The sequence below is a fragment of the Seriola dumerili genome, unplaced genomic scaffold (genome assembly GCF_002260705.1).
Source record: "Seriola dumerili isolate Sdu_G_001 unplaced genomic scaffold, Sdu_1.0 BDQW01000050.1, whole genome shotgun sequence".
In the NCBI taxonomy this organism is placed as follows: domain Eukaryota; kingdom Metazoa; phylum Chordata; class Actinopteri; order Carangiformes; family Carangidae; genus Seriola; species Seriola dumerili.
This window is the reverse complement of record NW_019174305.1, coordinates 3,115,633-3,134,768: the sequence shown is the minus strand read 5'-3', so window position 1 is coordinate 3,134,768 and position 19,136 is coordinate 3,115,633. Positions and strand designations below refer to the sequence as shown.

At 40.9% G+C, this 19,136-nt stretch overlaps 2 protein-coding genes across 4 annotated transcripts; both read left to right on the top strand.

Annotated features, from left to right (window-relative positions):
• Positions 1–191: 191 nt before the first annotated feature.
• On the top strand, positions 192–10,844 carry scrn2 (secernin 2). 2 transcript variants are annotated; one of them, XM_022739974.1, is made up of 9 exons: positions 192–315; positions 1,019–1,181; positions 1,898–2,079; positions 2,611–2,810; positions 5,041–5,256; positions 5,415–5,580; positions 7,975–8,155; positions 9,867–10,023; positions 10,450–10,844. In XM_022739974.1, the coding sequence occupies exons 2-8, from the start codon at positions 1,020–1,022 to the stop codon at positions 10,017–10,019; spliced, it is 1,260 nt and encodes a 419-aa protein (XP_022595695.1). In that variant the 5' UTR covers positions 192–315; position 1,019; the 3' UTR covers positions 10,020–10,023; positions 10,450–10,844. The 2 variants fall into 2 exon arrangements, with proteins under 2 accessions (XP_022595695.1, XP_022595694.1); XM_022739973.1 differs by lacking the exon at positions 192–315 and adding an exon at positions 451–756.
• A 1,880-nt stretch (positions 10,845–12,724) lies between these two features.
• LOC111217938 (cyclin-dependent kinase 12-like) lies at positions 12,725–17,530 on the top strand. Of its 2 annotated transcripts, none has more exons than XM_022739987.1 (4): positions 12,725–12,885; positions 13,491–14,160; positions 14,286–14,387; positions 15,762–17,530. In XM_022739987.1, exons 2-4 carry the CDS (start codon positions 13,528–13,530, stop codon positions 16,944–16,946), a joined length of 1,920 nt encoding a protein of 639 aa, XP_022595708.1. In that variant the 5' UTR covers positions 12,725–12,885; positions 13,491–13,527; the 3' UTR covers positions 16,947–17,530. The 2 variants fall into 2 exon arrangements, with proteins under 2 accessions (XP_022595708.1, XP_022595707.1); XM_022739986.1 differs by having other exon boundaries at positions 15,714–17,530.
• The last annotated feature ends 1,606 nt before the right edge of the window (positions 17,531–19,136 follow it).

The window sequence follows — 19,136 nt, the reverse complement described above, 5'->3', positions numbered from 1 at the left end:
CACTGGATTACAAAAACTGTCAGGATTCCCACGAACCATGCAATCAGAAGCATCATAATCAGTATTGGCAGTGGTTTTGCTGCCCTGACAAACAGGCGAGGGGGAGGCAGACTCATGATGAAGAGCTACATCATCACTCCGGCCTGCTGCAGCTTTACACAGGTGTGGACTGAGCGCTGTGAGACGGTGAGCTGTGCTTGTGGCCAGACGAGACGAGACCTTTAAGTACAGACCTTTGGATTTCTTGGTCACGTGACTCGGTATCTACAACCTGCCTTCTCCCTGCCGGCCGTCCGCTGTCACCATTGCAAAAAGGTAAACATTTTCCGCAGCAGCATCCACAGACTAGCTCTAGTTTACACACTATTAGCCCTCAACTTTAACCTCGCACTCAACCGCCGTAAAAGGCGAAATGACACGAAGCGACAGGCGTGTCGCTGCTCCGGAAAGACACGGGGGGTGACAGTGTGGACACATCGCTCAGTCGGGCCTTATCTCTGTAATAAACACTGATCTCAGACCGAGCTCCGCCAAAGGCTACCTCTTCTATCGGCGCACTTTTTAGCGACATAATTTCCGGATTGAAAGCGATTCATTGTAGTAAATGCGGGAGGAGAGCGAAAATAAGAGCAACGTGGCGGTCGGATTTGTGAAGATTACAGTCAGTAAAGTGCACTGCACAAGACTGCCTCCTAATCCCTGTGTGAAAGGGATGGGCAGTGCACCGGCTGGATCTGACTTTCTGCAAAAAGCTGGGTGGGGAATGGAAGCAGACTCTTCCCCTTGACTCCACACATGCACATTATGGTCAAAAAGGGTGTAGGCTCACACACTTGTGATGGATGTTAAACACATTGTCAGACTCTGAAGATTAGTTTTAAATCAGAGTGTTTATATGAGGTAGTTACTTGGTTGAATGAGTGCTTATTTTACATCTCATCAATTTTAATTCCTCCCCCAGAGCCAGCCAGACTTCTCTCTGCCACCCACTTGACTTGTTATTGTTTCTTTCTTGCAGGATGGCAGAGGCTCCGATGTCATGTGATTGTTTTGTTTCCTTGCCCCCTGGCTCTCGCGATGACCATGTGATTTTTGGGAAGAACTCTGACCGTCCCCAGAATGAGGTGCAGGAGGTGGCCCACTACCCTGCAGAATCTCACCCTCCAGGCTCCATGCTGGAGGTAAACAGCCTCGCTTTCCCACAACACCACTGAAGCAGACATCATGCACAAGTTGACTGATACCAGGGTCTGATGCATTGCAGAAAATTATTTAAGAAATGAAAAGATTTTGAATCACATATTTTCTGATAGTAGTACTGCATTGGTATTCAAAACACCCTTGTCTGAGACTGTTGTCTGAACCAGAACTGTTAAACATTTACTCAGAGACTTAATGTAGAAACATTGCTTCCTGTTAATGGTTGAGGGGAAGTCACTGATGAAATTCTTCCTCCCGTTTGGCCTCTCATTTGTATTAAATTCGTCTTTTAGCTCAGTGGCAGATCAGATCAGTTACTGAGCATCACATAGTGTGGAAAAGTAATACAGTCTGTCATTTAATGCTGATATAAAAAAAATCAGAATTGTAAGACAAGTTGTATTTTGCATACTGCACACGACTCTGAAGTATGTGCTCTTAAAATTCTTAAAATTGACAATAAAGTTCCTTTTTCTTCCTCTATTTTTTGTTTTCTGAGTGGAACAAATAGATGCTCTAATATGCATGTATGTTAGAAAGACCATATGTGTTATTTTATCAGTTATGCTCTCCTTTCCTTCCCACTGTATACAGCACACTGAAACCATCTGTGCACTGTAATGTGACTTTAGTATAAAGAACAACATTCTCAGTGGCTCTCTCTCTGTCTTTTTTTTTTTTATATATATATCTGCAGTGCACATACATCCAGATCCCTCAGGTGGAGCAGACTCATGCTGTCATCCTCAGCAAACCTGCCTGGATGTGGGGCGCAGAAATGGGAGCCAATGACCAGGGAGTCTGTATTGGGAATGAGGCAGTCTGGACCAGAGAGCCCGTCGTCCCCGGAGAGGCTCTGCTGGGTATGGACCTGGTCCGGTGAGCACCAAAAAGTCTTTGATACTGCATTCATCAGAAAACAATGATCTCTGTAGCTGAGGGAGCAACCTCCCACTGCGCCCTAATCAAATACAGTTTGGATATTGTATACTCAGTGGAAGTATTAACTTAATTCTCTCAGGCTTTGATCAGAAGGGTGTGTAAATTGTCACGAGCATGTTATGACAGGTGTAGTGAGTACTGTTGAAGCGTGCACTTATCTGTTCATCACTGTGTATACTCATACAGTCAGTATGGGGAGTTGCCAAGTGATTCTCAAATACAGTAAAACTTCCAAACACATGGTAGAGGAGCGCGTAAACATCGCCAACAATCTCCACTGATCTTCTTGGTTTGTGAAAAAGTCTAAATGATCAAACATTTAGTAGCTAAAAACATAAACAATAAATGACAATGAATATTTACCATTAGTAACTTAGTATCATCTGTAACAACATAACTGATGCCTTTTTGAAGAGGAAACTCACGTATTACATGTCTAAGTAACCCAGCATGACCTGTGATCATAAGACTGGGGCTGGAGCGTGGAGACAGCGCCTGGGCAGCGCTGGCAGTGATCACCGGCCTGCTGGAGCAGCACGGCCAAGGCGGACAGTGCAAGGAGGATCCGGAGTCCTTCAGCTACCACAACACCTTCCTCCTGGTGGACCGCAACGAGGCATGGGTCCTGGAAACTGCTGGGAAGCTGTGGGTGGCACAGAAGGTCACAGGTGAGGACAGAGGGTTAACAACTGTGGGTGCAAAACGAAGGGTGCTGGTATAATGTAGACAAATAGGCTCTATAGGTGCTGAACCTGTTGCTTAATACGCCTCAGATGTGTGGCCTGCTCACGTTGAACAACCTTGTGTGTCCGTTTTTTGTTTGTTTATTTGTATCAAGAACTTAATGTAGTGTGCATAGACTGGAGGTGAGTTGTTACTTGTTAACAGATTTTTTGTCTCACTTTAATCAGTGCAAGACATAAATTGTGCTTTTCACTTGGCTGTGCTAAAATGAAGCTGTAGCGTTAACAACTTGCACCATTTGTGTGTTTGTGTGTGTGTGTGTGTGTGTGTTTCTACCTTTTGAACATCCGTCTTTAGCAATTTGTGCAGGAAAAAAAACTTCTAAGAGTGTGAGGTAAATTATAAATAATGAGGTCTAATCCAAATACAAATACAGTATCTAGCAAGGCCGTGTGTTGTTTGATGTTCATACTGTGTGTGCAGCATCAACTTCAGCTGTCAAGTTGAGTTTGTTTAAAAAGCCCAAATTCATACAACTTTCTGAAAGGGCTTTACAACCTGTACAGCATGTGACACCCTTTATTCTGTCTTTATCTTAATTTTGAATGAGAAATATCCAGCGCTCCTTTCCAGAAACCTGCACAACCAAATACTACAAAGAGCCAAGACTACAGAAAAACAGTAGATGGTACAAACAAGAGCTGAAACACTGACTGACACAACTTAAAGAGTCTATCAAATGCCTCTTTTGCATTTGTAAATATCAACAGTGGTTAGCTTTGAATTGGGTGATTTCTGTCTCATATAAGACAGGACTCACTATTTGGGGCTGAAAATAGTTCCCAGTAAATGTGCTATTTCCTCATGTTTGAGTAATATTTGCTAAAAGTACAGTTCTGTTAGAAAGTCACGGAGGCTTTTTTAAACAAGACTGAGTCTACGTGCCATGCTAGCAGCTGCCATGAGGCTGTACTTAGGCACAGGTATGTTTTGAAACAGATGCTGTGGGACAGAAATCTTCGTCTGGGCCGGATGAGTTCAGATCCTCCACCACATGATTTGTAGACTCAGTAAAAACACTAGCAGTCTTCTAAGTTCAATGTGATGAAGACTTTATTGCAAATAAAATAAAAAACAAAGCAACAAAACCTGGTCCGGCCCCGGGAGCGAAAACACACAGTTGTGCTATCTCTTACTGCTGTTGTTGTGGGCATAGTTTTAGGGGCCCTACTATTCTCACGCTCTTTTACCTGACCTTGTGCTAGTTCACCATTATGTCATCATTTGGTTACTTGGTGTCAGATGCTCCTCTGTTTTTAATTAAATTGTTGGATATCAGTTGCTTCCCAAAAACCATTCAGTTCTATGTTCAGTTGTATGCTGAAGCACCCCACAGAAAATGAACCGTTTTATCCATCGTGCCATGGCCCTATAGCATACCAAATAAATCATTATACTTTTAACTGGCAATGTTTCGAACTGGCAATAAATGGTTACACATAATCATGTATGTATTTGATAAAATAAGTGAACAAAAAAAAGGAAAAGCCTGCTAATATGCTCACAGAGACTGTTTAGCAGGTATAATGTTTACCGTGGTCACTGTCTTAGTTTAAAATGTTAGGATGCTAATACTTGCTAATTAGGGCTAAACACAAAATCCTAGTAACACCACTAGTTTTGCAGGTATTTGGTCATAAATCATAATCTTGGACAGATAAAAACATGCTAGTGGCTAAAAGCATCTGCAGGACTAAGGTTACACCAGACTAAAGGTACGCATTGAGTGTTCAACTGCTTAATCTGCCTTTCAGAGCAAATCAACAGTAAACCACACAAGAAGGGTAAAAATCCATATGAAATATTTGAATACTTAGGATGACTCCTATTTGCTTTTTAGCGTGGGAAACTAAATGAGAAAGTCTTTGTTCATTCTTCAACATGAAACAACGGCTTATATAACTGTTTCATATAACTCAGTGAATCCTGAAACTGTGTTGAAGAAATGCTTATTCATCACAGTTAGCTGACTCTGTCAAATGGACATAAACCCTGCAGGCTGTTCTGCTCAGTGTGTGTGCAAGTACAACACAAACCAGCATGCATTACATAAACCATATGTTTCTGGCTAATTGGCGGTCCTTTGTGATTGCCTGTAGCTGGAAGTTGCAGGAAAGGCATGTTCACGGACTAACAGCCTCCTGCTCCTTTCAGAGGGTGTGAAGAACATTTCCAACCAGCTGACCATTGGCACTGAGATCTCCGCAGAGCACCCGGAGCTGCGGAGCACGGCCCAAGCTCAGGGCTGGTGGGATGGTGAAAGAGAGTTCAACTTCTCTGAGGTGTTCAGCCCTGAGAACCCACCTGCTCGGATGGAGCTGGCCAAACAGCGCTACAAGGGAGGCACAGAGCTGCTCCAGCAACATGACGGTAAGGCTGCTCCACTACTTCCTTTCCTTTAATACTCTGTGTTATAATGACTGTGAAAGTCAGTGCGGCTGAATATGAGCATGACTTGCTGTTGTTTTAAATGTTTGTATTTTCAATTAAAATCTGTGTTAAGTCATCCACTCTGTGTCTGGTCTCAGGCTCAGTGACGGCAGAGGTGATGATGTCCATTCTGAGGGACAAGCCCAGTGGCATCTGCATGAATTCTGGTGGTTTCTGCACTACAGGCAGCATGGTGTCTGTTCTGCCCAGAGACGCCAGCCTGCCCTGCATCCACTTCTTCACTGCCACCCCAGACCCCTCCAGGTTTGTCTGACTAAACTAACAATTCCTCTACATTATAAGTATTGGTTAAGACTATGATAACCAATTTATACTGCAACATATTCATATACTTATAACTTATATACTACTATACTACTATACTACTATACTACTTTACTACTATACTTATAAAGCACTTGATTAGGAACACCATACTAATACTAGGTACTAATACTTTGCTCTCAAAACAGCCTGGGCTCTTCCTGGCATGGAATTCACATTTGCAACTCTGCTCCATGTTGACATGACTGCATCACATCATTTCTGCAGAATTGTCAGCTGCACATTCATGCTGCTAATCTGTGAATATTGGATTCATATCTGGTGACGGTGGAGGCCAGTTCACTGAACTCATCGTCATGTTCATGATACCAGTTTGAGATTAATTTTTACTTTGACATGGAGCATTATCATGCTGGAAGTAGCCATTAGAAGATGATAAACTGTGGCCATAAAGGGATGCACATGCATGGCAGTCAAACCATGATGGGTATGATTGGGATTGGGTATTAAAAGGATAGTTCAGGTTTTTTGAAGTGGGGTTGTGTGAGGTACTCATAAATAGTCAGCACATTACCCACAGTAGATTCTGCTCAGCACTCCTTCAGTTAGGAAAGCCGACCGGGAGCACCCAGCGATGTGTTGCTATGCACAGGGCCACCTGAAAAAACGTGTTATAAAAAACGCCCATCGAAACAGTCCAATATCTGTTTAAATGTATGCTTAATGTAGAATATTTTCAGCGGTTTATCTTCCTATGAAAACAGCACTTTTCTTTGGAATTATGCCGCAGCCGCAGCCGCAGGACAACTGAGTAAATCCAAGCGGCGTGACACTGTGCGCTCCGTAGGTGCACTTGTGCGTAGGAATGCAGAAAATCAGTGGTTGAAAAATGTAGTCCCAAAGGAACTTTTCCATAGCCTTTCTTTCAGCTCCAACCTGGCCATTCTCCTCTCACATATCTCATCAAGAAGTTGTTTCCGTTTTCCTATGGTTGTTTGTGAAAAGAGATCAGCAGTTGGGAAACACTCAAACTCGCCCAGCACTTATAATCATGCCATGGTCAGTGATCATGTGAACATTAATTGAAGCTCCTGACCTGTATCTGCATGATTTTATGCTCTGCATTGCCGTCACTTGATTGGCTGATTGGATAAATGCATTAATAAGCAGGTGCAACACTCTATAGGCAGCTGCTGTACACTGAAAAAGCTTAAAGCTTTTAAATTTGCCATATTAATTCATGGGTCACACAGTGATTTTGGTACTAGTTCATACAATATATTTATGTGTGTGCAGTTCTGGTTGTTCTCTTATAGAGTTAGTTGAACTAACTAAAATATCTGTCGTAGAACTTTGTGTCTATGTAATTATGTAAGCTGCCATAATTAGTACATTACATGGTTCTTTCTAGGAAACATTTGCAGAGCTGTAAAATAAACCATTGCCTATATGTGCTGCATTACCTTTAAAGGACCTATTTGTAAGTTAGGTTTTGTTATTGCTATGCAGCCAATGTTAGCATTAAAAACTGTTTGTTTACCAGTCTAGAAGAAATGTTTCAAGTTAAGCATCAAACATTGCTTTACTCACCAAGAGCTGTTTCCAGCAACGGAAAGCAATGCCAATGTTAACTCTTATTTTTCTTCTATTTCTATCACTCATTTTCTTCTACTGAAGTTAGCATGCTAACTAGCTAGCTTGGCCCATTCAGCCCGCATGTCACTTTCCAATACCGAGTCACTGTAGCATCCAGTCTGCCCTGAAGAGGTAGCTGCTCAGAGAGCAAATTATAATCTCTTGTCTTGTAAATGCAACGACGGCCGAAGCTCTTGGCAAGATTGGTAAGTAAACAGATGTTAATACTAATGTTGCCTATGTAGCAAGAGCAAACTTACAAATAGCTCTTTTAGATGTCGCAAAATATGGAAAATGTGGCTCTTAAGACCACTGCTATGCTTAAATATGTCACTTTGCCTCTTGAGTTCGACCCCAGACACTCCCACCAAAAGGGAACAAACATCCCAAATGCTGGACTCATTCACTCTTATATCCTAAATTCAGTTGCGTGCTGTTAGGCTGAAACACTGGGTACTGGTGCCAAAACTTTTCATGTGGATGCATTCCTGGTGTGTGGAAGGTTCTGCTTAGGAAGAAACTGCAGTGGAAGTAATGTGTTTTACCTTTATGACATCAGAAACAAAGTTGTTAGCATTAGCAAGGATAGCTAATTAAAAGAACAGTGAAAAAACTCCAAACTTTGATCGTAGGCTTTTCCTACATTCTGTCTCTACTTTGCAGTCGGAATTTCTTAGTTTGCATTTCTCTCTTTCCTGTTCCTTTCCCTGTTAACCCTCCCCACCTGTACCCTGGTAGGTCTATATTCAAGCCTTTTATCTTCTCGGACTGTTCTACTCCAGTGCTGAGGGTGGTCTCCCCACAGTTTGGCCCAGATGACCCTGTCAGGCAGCAGCCTCGCTTTCAGAGCCAGGTGGACCGCAGACACGACCTCTACAAGGCTCACCAGGTGGCGCTCAACACCATGGAGACCAACCCGGTGGGCATTACTGAGAAGCTGAACTTGTTCGGTTTTTGTTCATAAATCACAGGAAAGTCACACAGCACAGGACTGACACTTCCAGTGGTGGACAGGACCTCACAGTTAGTGCGGACAAGACACATGGCACGAGTGTAGACTAAACATAAACACACAAGTACACAGTCAGAGCCAAAAAGCAGGGTTTCCGTCATGACTACACTGCAACCAGACACCAAGCTGAGAATGCTGGCTTGTAAAACAAAGTGACATTTAACATTTAAGCTGCCAGTTTAAATCCTGTTTGAGATGACTTGTACTTTTTTATTAGATCAGTGTCAGTTATTATTTTCTCAAAGGTTTTAATCTGAATTTAGCTACAGTATTACATAATAACTCAGGTAGTGTAAGGTGAATTGACAGTTACTGGAAGGCCAGTAGGTACAGATACATAAGAGTCGAGTGTTGTAACTTGTTCGCTGCAACCCAATTCCTTACTTTACATCAGTGCCAATCAGGTTTCAGTATGTTGCACTTTCTGACCACTTGAAGGCAATAGAAACAAGCTGTGAACACAACATTGACATATCATCATGTTTAAGTTGATATGGTGAATTTGTTAGCAAATAGTTACATATTAACACATCCAGTAGATATGGAGCAACATAATCATTCATTTGGAATCATGTTTGTTTTCACCTGATTAATGGAAGTCAAGTATTCACTCTCTTTTAGCTCTGTTCTTGCTCCCTACCAACTTCTGAAGAAAACATCTATTTTTAGCTGCTGAATGCTCATGTGTTCACCAGCTAGTCACCAACTGTGTCTGTCTGCTGTTTGGTGTTGAGCAGTGTACAGTAGGATTTTAGAGCAGCGCAGTTGCAGGCTGAATAATGAACTGAAGCATGCCAATATAATGTCAATAAAAACAATAAAGAAATAATGGTAAAATATACAGTAGCACAAGAAAGGTGTAATTAAGTCAACAACTTTAGTAACTAATGTCAGGTAAGTTGCACTTACAAGAAGTAATATCCATCTAAAGTTTGCTAACATTAGCTAACATTAGCTAACATTAGCTGTAAGGTAGGCCCACTACAATGTGTGTATGTATTTCTTCTTTTTTAAGACGCATAGTTTTGCTTTAAAATAAATCCAGGTGATAAAGTAAACTATGATAAATAAAATTAATTCTTGACTTTGGAAAGTTGGTTTAACAAAACAAATCAAAGTTCACTTATTTTGGAGTTTTCTTCCATATCACATATATTTTGCTTCCTTTTTGTGAAGTCGGCAGTGGCTTTTCAGAGTTGCAGTTTGGTTATATATTTTGATGCATTTATTTTTCATAATTTCTTGTTTTTACAAAATGGTTAATTGTATTGGATATTTTGTAAACTAGCTGTGAAAATACTCTGTGATTTAGTATATAGTTCATACTGTATTCTATGTATAATTGAATTTGGGGCAAAACTATTGGCTGCTGTTTTGGTGAGCAGCCAGACAGTTTAAAACCCAGATTAGCTTGTAGAGGAAATGGGGGTGTGTGATAGCAGGTGTGTAATTGCTGTTATTAAGTCTACGTCCTCCACTACAGACGTCTGGTTGAATTAGACTTAGGATTCTCAAAAGGCCAAGAATGGGAACTAGGTTCTTTTAAATGTACATGATGTTACATACAGGGACATTGCCATAACATGGTTTAATCTTGGTCTTTTTCTCTCTGTCTCAGGATGAGGGCTTGGCTGTCTATGAGATTCTGAGGGACCTGGAGTCGCAGTGTCTGAGTGAGATTTCAGCCATGCTGAGTGGAGAGATACCAGGAGACGAACTGGGGGACTTGTTTTTTGATTGCGTGGATACAGAGATTAAGTTCTACCAGTGAGGAGGTAGGAAGCTTCAAGTGTTGGATTTGGTGTAGTATAAGTGCATGAATGTTAACTGTGAGATTGTTAAATTTCCTGTTGTTAAAGAAAACGCTGGAGCCGAGAAACTCGAACACCGAAGAGATCAATCAGAGTCATCACTATTGGATGACAATTAGATAAAGTCTGAGCTGGTTAAAGAAAGAAATCTGAAAATAGACAATTCATCTTCACAGCATGCAGGTGTATTTTTGGTATAACAAGCAGTTAGGAGGTGAGATCAGTAATAAGAACTTGTAAATTGTGTGTTTCAGCTGCTCCAGCGCTTGTGCCTTATCTCATTATTCACATGCTGATAGAGAAATATTTCTGTGTGGGAGTGTGATCGTGACGGTTTCCAGCAAAGCTAAATAAGCCTAACGTGCTGTGTGAACCTGTCCTCTCTTACAGTGCCCTCAGGTGGACATCCCTAGTGCTCGCAGAGTGGCAGGAGAAGGCCGTGGGACTGTTACAACCTCTGTGTTCCTTGTCTGATTGGCCTCCGCCTCACTCACACAACACACATGCCTGACACCATTCCATCAGTAACACAGACTAAATGTCTAAACTGCACATGTGATTGGAGCATATTTATCATCTGTATCACCCAGGGAGCAATGACTGCACCTCATTAGTGAGCATAATGATGTAGACTACACAGGCACCCATGTAGAGCTGTGTGATGTTGCACAAATACTGTAAGTATGGCATTTGTTTAACATTTTGATTGTTGCTGCAAATGAATGGGTTGTCATTTGTTTGATGGCTTCCTGTAGGGAGAGATCTAATAAAGAATGTGCATAGTCTGTGCTGAGTGTGTTCTGAGCTTTCTGACCACCATAGTGGTGTGGATGTATGTACTGGTGCATCCACATTAAGCTGGTGGAATTCATCTTTTTCTCACTGTCCTTTGTCCAGACTAAAACAGCATTCTCTTCCCTGACCAAAATGGAAATTTTCCAAAATGGCCTCCAGAGTGTGTAGATCTCAGAACGCCAGCTTGTGTGTGCACAGGTTAAACAGAGTTTTTACTAAACTATGATTTAAGCCTGCCCCACTTAGGGTTAGGTTTATCTGTGATTACTCATGTGGGATATCAATATAGTCCAATACACTGCAGATATTGTTGTAATTAGTGTAATAATAATAATAATAATAATAATCGTTAAAAGCTTTATTTGTATAGCACCTTTCAAAAGACAGTTACAAATTACTTAACAAGAGGCAAGGCAAGGTAAGTTTATTTATATAAAATATAACATTAAGATGACATTACAGATTTAAAATATTTAATAAGTCAAATCAAGATTGCATAAAATCAGAAGAAACTTAGGACACCATTTTTAAAAAGTATTTATTTAAAAAATAAATGATAAAATAAAGAGATGAAAAACATTTTAAAGTTCTACAAAATTGAGGAGGAGAATGTGGTAAAGTAATAATGAGATGGAACATTCTAAAATGATCAAAATAATCAATACAATTAGAATCAGGAGAATGACTTAATATAATAATAGATTTAAGAAGTTAGAAGTCAATTCAGACCTCAAACCCTAAGAAAACACACCTTCAAAAATGTGACAGTTTACTCTTGTGTCTGTTTTGTGATTAGAAAGCAACAAAGTGCACAAAGTATATTATTTATATAACATAAAATACTGTTACATTATTTATATACAGAGGTGTTTGGTGGTCTCAAATATTATGATCTTGGATTTTTGTCAGCATTGCACAGGCTTAGAATTAACTATTCAACTCACCTATTTTCATCATCCCGGTTTCTTCCTTGGATAAGAACAGAAAAAAGGCTTGCTGACTCAGAAATTTAGAATACATTATTTATTTATTATACTAAAATAAAGCTCACAAGCGCATTGTTTCTTTAGATAAAGACTCACTAGACAAAGAGGGAAGCACACCAAAAAAGCATTATACTGTAGTTTTACTGGTCTGTGATAAAAAACAAAAAAACAAAACGATAATGATTACACCCACTACAACTTATTAATACCACAATATTTAGAAAAATGAGTTGAGCTGCTGGTCTGAAGGTGATACTTCCTGTTTGTTGAATGTTAGGACAGTTGAGAGAAAATGTACCCCCAACAGAGCAGACCCTATTTCAAAGCAGAGGATGCGACTTGTCATAGTAGGAAAATAACAGTGTTACAAATAACAATGAATAATGAATGATGGCTCAGTTCTTTTCACGCGTGGCAGTAAAGCCATGACAGTGTGGCAATGAGCCAGCATGCAGAATACCAGGACTTAGTAAAAATGCTAAATGTAATTATAACAAATAATTGTTATATAATTATTTACACCTGTGCTATTTCCAGTCTGACATGTCAAAAAGTCTGTAAAAAAATATTACAAATTATTTGCAGTCACAGTTTGAACACAGCAAGAATAACTTGAAGAATGATAATGTAAAGACATTTCATAAGATATATAACAGCAGTGTTGGTGTATGGGGACATTTGTTTCTGGCTCTGGCATTCAGAATGAACTCATTTGGACAGAATATTTAAAACAATGCAGTTAAGTTAGGTCACAGAGTTTCCACTTCTGTTTTATTATGTATATATAATAAAAGGGGGACATAGGAACATAGGATTAGGTTGTTCACACTCCATCCAGGAGGGGCAGTAGTTTAAACACCTTGTTGTTGACGGGAAGAGCTGGAAAAGCAAGGTGGTGAGGTGCACCGTCGTCTGCAAGTGAAAATTCGATTACAAATGTTAGCTAACTGCTTGGCAGTTTGTTGCTGTTATGATTTATACAAATTGGCAAACATAGGTTCCCTGGCACCCCCTTTAAAGAAAGTGGAGTCGTCCAACGGAAAAGGTATTGTAACCGTTAGGTTGATACTCAAACGTTTGTTTGCTAGCCCGCTAGGATAACCTAAAACTGCTCCCTATAATTATCTGAACACCAGGCCGAAGAGGCGAACTTAGCACAAATGTGTCACCACTACCTGGAAATAATCGAAAAACACTTGTAGGTGATAAGAAAGTGTGAGTTTTGTGTTTTTCGTACTAGGTAAAGCTAACTGTCTAGATATTCTCTGCTTCTTTGCGACTGACCTACTAGCAAACAGCTAGTGTAGCTAACCGGCTAATGTTAACAATAGTTAGGTCAAATGACACTGAAGCCATAACTGAACCTTACATAAAGCTCGGTGCTAACTCGTTTTCACTCTGTACAAACACTGTGCTGTAGGTGCGTTTATTGAAAAAGCTCCGGTCGAGGCAGAGTTTCTGTAATCTGGACTGAAAACCTGAACCTATACTGATAACCTATACCGTGGTCTGTTATTATTGATAGCATTAATTTTTTATGATGCATTTAGACTAAACAAGAAAACGAATACTATAGTTCATGTGAGGCAAGTGATTGTTTACCATGTTTTAATGTCATAAGTTTAAAGCTCATTGTCTTTTTTGTTTCAGTCTTTGACATTTACTCAGCTACTGGAGTTGCTGTGAGATGATGCACTCAAACAGGTCTGAGCACAGTCACAGGCGGCAGTACAGTGACAGAAGTTCAAGGCAGTGGGGTGACTATGATGACAGACGGGAAGAAAGGCACGAACCTCACAGAGATGTACAGTGGGATTCCTATCATAAATATGGTGGGGATGGACACAGCAGCACAGAGAGAACAAACAGAAGTAGAGAGTACAGTGACTCACCTAAGAGGCGATACAGTAAAGATTCAGTGAGCAGAGACTGGAGCAGAAAGAGCCCAGTGAGAAGACATGTGTCTTCACCTGATTGGAGTGGTGCTGAAAAGAAAAGGCAAAGGTTTACAGATGATGATGAGGATGATTACAGATACAGGCGTGAGCCTGAGGATAAAACGTACAGGCAGTCACCAGACAGTTTTTCACATTTACATGTACCCAAGGATTTTAAACATACACTACCACAGGAAGAGGATTTCAAATTCAGTAAAACATCTCAAGACTCCAGACACAGGCATAGGCCTGAGGAGTTCACCTACAGGCAACAACATGATGACTACAGACTAATGTCTGGATATTACAAAGATAGTCATCGTCACGAAAGGAGCTGGGACCATTCAGAAGAGAGGACTCGATCACAAGAGCGCACTTCAAAGGTGAGGCTCAATAAACACCATGTGAGCCTGTTAGCATTGTGACGGCAAAGTTTTGTGTTTAAAAATCCTTAAGTAGTTGGTCCTATTGTTTTTGTTTTAATGAAACATTCCTCTATATTGAACAGAGTTGTGGCAAACCAAGAGAGAGGGATGACAGCCCTTCCACAGATCATGAGGATCATCGTCAGAATAGGACAAGGTTTCCATTGACTGAATCTAGTGGACAGGTGGGTTTGTTTCACAGGTGGACATTTTCAGATGGTCAAGCTTGTTCATCTTCTACTAAAAGTCTGTTTCTTGGTAATACATTCAGAATTTCTCCATGTTAAACATGTGTCCCATAAACCAAAACCCCAAACTTTTTTTAACCTTAAAGGTGTTCTTGTTGTTTGAAAAGGAATCAGATGTGTGGTTGATTCTGGAGATAAATTCAGGCTAAATTCTGACCACACCATTGCACATAATATACAAACAAATAACATGACATCAAATGAGACACCATAAAAAATTCTCTAGGTGACCACCAACTGTGACAGAGGTTGTGTTTTCTTAATGGAGTGCTAGTCAGCTATCCAACATATCTACAATGCTTCCGATTTCACTGTAACTGTAAGCAGGGCTACAAGTTATAGACCGTAAGCATTGAGTTAAAAATGTCACAATAGCAAGGAGGAGGACTTTTCTTTTCCCACACAGGCTGCATGACTGATGGAACTTATTTTACCATACATATTTCATGAGCATGAGGGACATTTGCCCTAGCTCTTACAGTGAATCCACTGATACTTTTCTGCATCAGTTTAATATGATGCTTTTAAATTTTAAATTATGCCTGTTTTATAATATCTGACAATACAAGCACTGAATGACAGGATGTTAAATTGGACCCTCATTTAATTCCTACTAACTCTCAAGCTGTATGTAAAGCTTTTTGGATATGAATTTATTTATGCATTTGGCATGGATGACCATCACATTATTGCTGTGGTTGCACAGGGTTTTTTCTTTTAACCTCTTTTGTCTCACCTGTACAGTGAGGGGAAAAACATTGACAACTGATTTGATCTAAGTGGATTGATCTCCTCAACAACTTAAAATTGACTCATTGAAACTGTTTGCTAACTAATTTTGTGCATAAGAGATGATGATTGACAGATCAGACAGTGATCCTAGAGGTTTCTACAAGACGCACATCTCTCTCTCTCTCTCTCTCTCTCTCTCTCTCTCTCTCTGGATGTTTAACATTGTGCTTCTGCAGCCTTTATGTTAATCTGATGGCATTCAGTTCAGACTTGGGCTGATTGTGTTGAATGTGGTATGGATGTCTTTCCAGGTCTGAGCTTGTGAGTGCCGCCATGATTTCGATGTAAAAATGACCGGGGTTTTTATTCAGACATGAGACTGACCATGCCACTGATTAACATAAAAGGGTTTCATGTCTGAGCTGAAGGGCTGACGAGAGGGCCCTATTTCCCTAATGTGGTCTATCTGGTTTCAGGTAGACCGCAGATATTAGCTTCATAAACTATGGTTTCTTCTATGTTTCCCATCAGTCTTTTGGGAGTGATGTCACCAACCAAAGTCCTTCTGTTCCTGAGCAGAAGTCAACCAGGGGTTTCCAGCGTTTCCTTGATGTACTCAACAAAGGTGTGAATGTCGCCATGCTCACCAAGATAGTGACTCAGACATCTCCAGAAATCTGTGATCAACCAAGTTCTCCAGGTTCTTTCATGAACACTGCAGATCGCCGGTGGTCTCCCAGTTCTGCTGACAAGCAACAAGGAAGCCACCAAAATAACCACCACTGGAATGAGAGCGAAGGATCCCAGAGCCTGGCTTCTCCACAGCCTCATCATAGGTCCTTCAGCCCACAGGGCTACTCTCCATCTGATGAAAAGTCTCTGCAAAGGAGTGATGGAGGACAAAACTACTACAGCTTGAACAGTAGATCCAGGTCTCCATCAGTGGTGGGAAAGATAACCCTGACACCTGAAGATGAGCACAAGCACAGGCAGATGCAAGATGTTCTGCAGGCCATCGGCATGGATTTGGGATCTGAGGAACTTGGCCAAATGACGCATCGAATCCAGGAGCGGTTATATGGAAAGAAGGACAGTGACCGGGGCCGCCATCGTAGAGGAAGTAGGGAAAGGGACTCGAGGCAAGCATTTTCTCCGAGACGTCGAAGTAGATCATCATCATCAAGCAGGTCTAATTTCAGCTCTTTGACTCGGGACAATTATATGAGAAAAGACTCATGTAGTGCTCGGAGGGATGAAACTGAGGTAGATGAAGTAAAGGTACATCAGGCTGAGTATGGCCAGAATGGTAGCAGTAGTTCTTTACAGGACAGTGAGAAATGTGAAACTAACTCCCAGGAAAGCTCTGCTGCATTACAGATATTTTCTCAAAATACTACATACAGTTTATCAGAACCACCTCTTACACCTGTGATGCCGACGTACTCTCCAGTGAACTGTTCACCAATGCCATACCCAGCTCTACCTCCAGCTCTGCCTCCCAACTTGCCCCATATTGGACCAAGGCTATTCTTGCCTCGTCTACCTCCCTTCCTCCCTTATCCCCATATCCCACCTCTGAACATCATTCCAGCGGTACTCGCTCAAACAAGACATCTACTCCCACAAAACATTAGTAATCCACAGTCACCCTTTTTTAACCTGCCAAATCTAAACCCAGTGCAGCCACTGAATACAACACAAAAGTCAAAAACACAGTCAAGGCCCCGATGTTTGCAGGTCATTGAAACCAAACAACCTGGATGATGTTACATCGGATGAAAATCTGACTTTAAAACTGACTGATAGAGTTGAACAATTATCTTTTGCCTAATAGTAGAAAATATTAATAGAGTAAACAGTTGAGCCTTCAGAGTGTCCTGTTTTAACCACAAATCACATATTTGAACATCAAAGAAAACCAACATTGAACATTTGCAAGCAAACTGTCCAGCAGCAGCAAAAAGTAATGCTAAAAAATGATGAAAACAGAACAGACAGTAACAACAGGAGTTAATCAAAGAAACCTTCAGGTGGCGTTGGAGCTGTGTCCATAACCTGGTCTGCCCTTGTTCCCAGAGCACAATGTCATGCTAAAGAAAAACACTGAAAAGTTGTGCAGAAAGTGATTTTGTTGGTTTCTGAGAACCTTGACTCAGTTTTATCATTTCAAATTAGATCAAACAGTATAATTTGATACACTATCATTTTTGTTGAACTTATATTTGTTTGCAATTGTGTCATTGTAGGATTCAGCCTTTATCCTTCTAAAATGCACCATAGCCTGGAGTACAGAATGTGCTTTGCACTTAAGCTTGTCAGCTCAGAAAACTGTTCTGTAAATATCTGAACTGCATAATAAATACAATGATTCTAAGTAAATGGTGTAGAGCTGTTTAATTGCACTGCTAGTTCTTGACTGTTTTATAACAAAACTTTTTTTCTCCAAGAAAAAGCAAAAAGCGGATGGGACTGTCATGTACAAAAATCAAAATGTCATAGTTTATTGTGTCATCCTTGGCAGGCTGTGAAGTACATTCAGATATTGTCATTAACAGTACAGAAGTTCACAACATCAGACTAGACAAATAAGGATGGTGTAAAACAAATTAAATAGTTGATATTCGATCCAAGCAAGTTAATGGCACAACGCATATGTTTACTGTGTATGTATAGTTCATATTTATGCCATCCTTAGAACAGTGGGCCTGGATTCAAATCACTGCTTCATCTTTGCAACTTAAGTGCCCTTGAACAAGACACATAATGTTATCTGACAGCATCTGAATGTACAGAGACAAGAAAAAGTATGTGAACTCTTTGGAAATACCTGGTTTTCAGCATCAATTTTCTGCATTAACTTCATAAAATGTGATTCGATCCTCATCTAAGTCACAATTGTAGACAGACACAATGTTCTCAAGCTATTTAACACACAAATGATTATAATCTTTCATGTCTTTATTGAGGGCGGCACGGTGATGTAGTGGTTAGCGCTGTCACCTCACAGCAAGAAGGTGCCGGGTTCGAGTCCCGGCTCGGACACGGGGTCTTTCTGTGTGGAGTTTGCATGTTCTCCCCGTGCTTGTGTGGGTTCTCTCCGGGTACTCCGGCTTCCTCCCACAGTCCAAAGACATGCAGATGGGGACTAGGCTGATTGGTTACTCCAAATTGACCATAGGTATGAATGTGAGAGTGAATGGTTGTTTGTCTCTGTGTGCCCTGCGATGGACTGGCGACCTGTCCAGGGGTGTACCCCGCCTCTCGCCCGAAAGGATGCTGGGATAGGCTCCAGCCCCCCCGCGACCCTACTAGAGGATAAGCGGTAGAAAATGAATGAATGAATGAATGTCTTTATTGAACATACCCATTAAAAATTCACAGTGCTGGTGAAAAAAGCAAGTGAACCCTTAGATTTAATATCAGGTCAAACCTCCTTTGGCAGCAATAACATCAAACAAGCTCTTTTGGTAGCTGCAGATCAGAACAGCACAATGTTCAGGAGAAATTTCTTCCTTACTGAACTGCTTCAGCTCAGCCATTTCTTTTAGGATGTCTGGTGTGAATGGCTCTCTGGGTCAATCCACAGCTTTTCTGTTGGGTTGTGGTCTGGGCTCTGACTGGGCCACTGCAAAAGGTGGACTGACTTTGTTTGAAGTCATTCTGCTGTAGATTTACATTGATGTTTAGGGTCCTACTGACCTTCAGTCACCCTGACATTATCCTGTAAGAGACCTTGATAAACTTGGGAATTCATTTTACCCTTGTTGATGCTAAACTGTCCAGCCGCATGGTCACCTTTGGGATGATGTTTTCATGTTGGTATGCAGTGCCCTTATTACACCATACATGGTGCTGCATGTTCTTCACACACAATTCAACCATAGTTTCATTAGTCCACAAAACATTTTCCGGCCAGTGTTGTGGAGTGTCAATGTGCTCTTTAGCCAACTTCAG

Bases quoted from the DNA above. Each gene is read 5' to 3' on its own strand.
- scrn2 (XM_022739973.1), top strand. From the start codon at position 605: ATGCGGGAGGAGAGCGAAAATAAGAGCAACGTGGCGGTCGGATTTGTG. The intron at 5,257-5,414 runs GTAAGGCTGCTC...GTCTGGTCTCAG, and splicing joins GCTGCTCCAGCAACATGACG to GCTCAGTGACGGCAGAGGTG. The intron at 5,581-7,974 runs GTTTGTCTGACT...GTACCCTGGTAG, and splicing joins GCCACCCCAGACCCCTCCAG to GTCTATATTCAAGCCTTTTA.
- LOC111217938 (XM_022739986.1), top strand. From the start codon at position 13,528: ATGATGCACTCAAACAGGTCTGAGCACAGTCACAGGCGGCAGTACAGT. The intron at 14,161-14,285 runs GTGAGGCTCAAT...TATATTGAACAG, and splicing joins CACAAGAGCGCACTTCAAAG to AGTTGTGGCAAACCAAGAGA. The intron at 14,388-15,713 runs GTGGGTTTGTTT...GTTTCCCATCAG, and splicing joins TGACTGAATCTAGTGGACAG to TCTTTTGGGAGTGATGTCAC.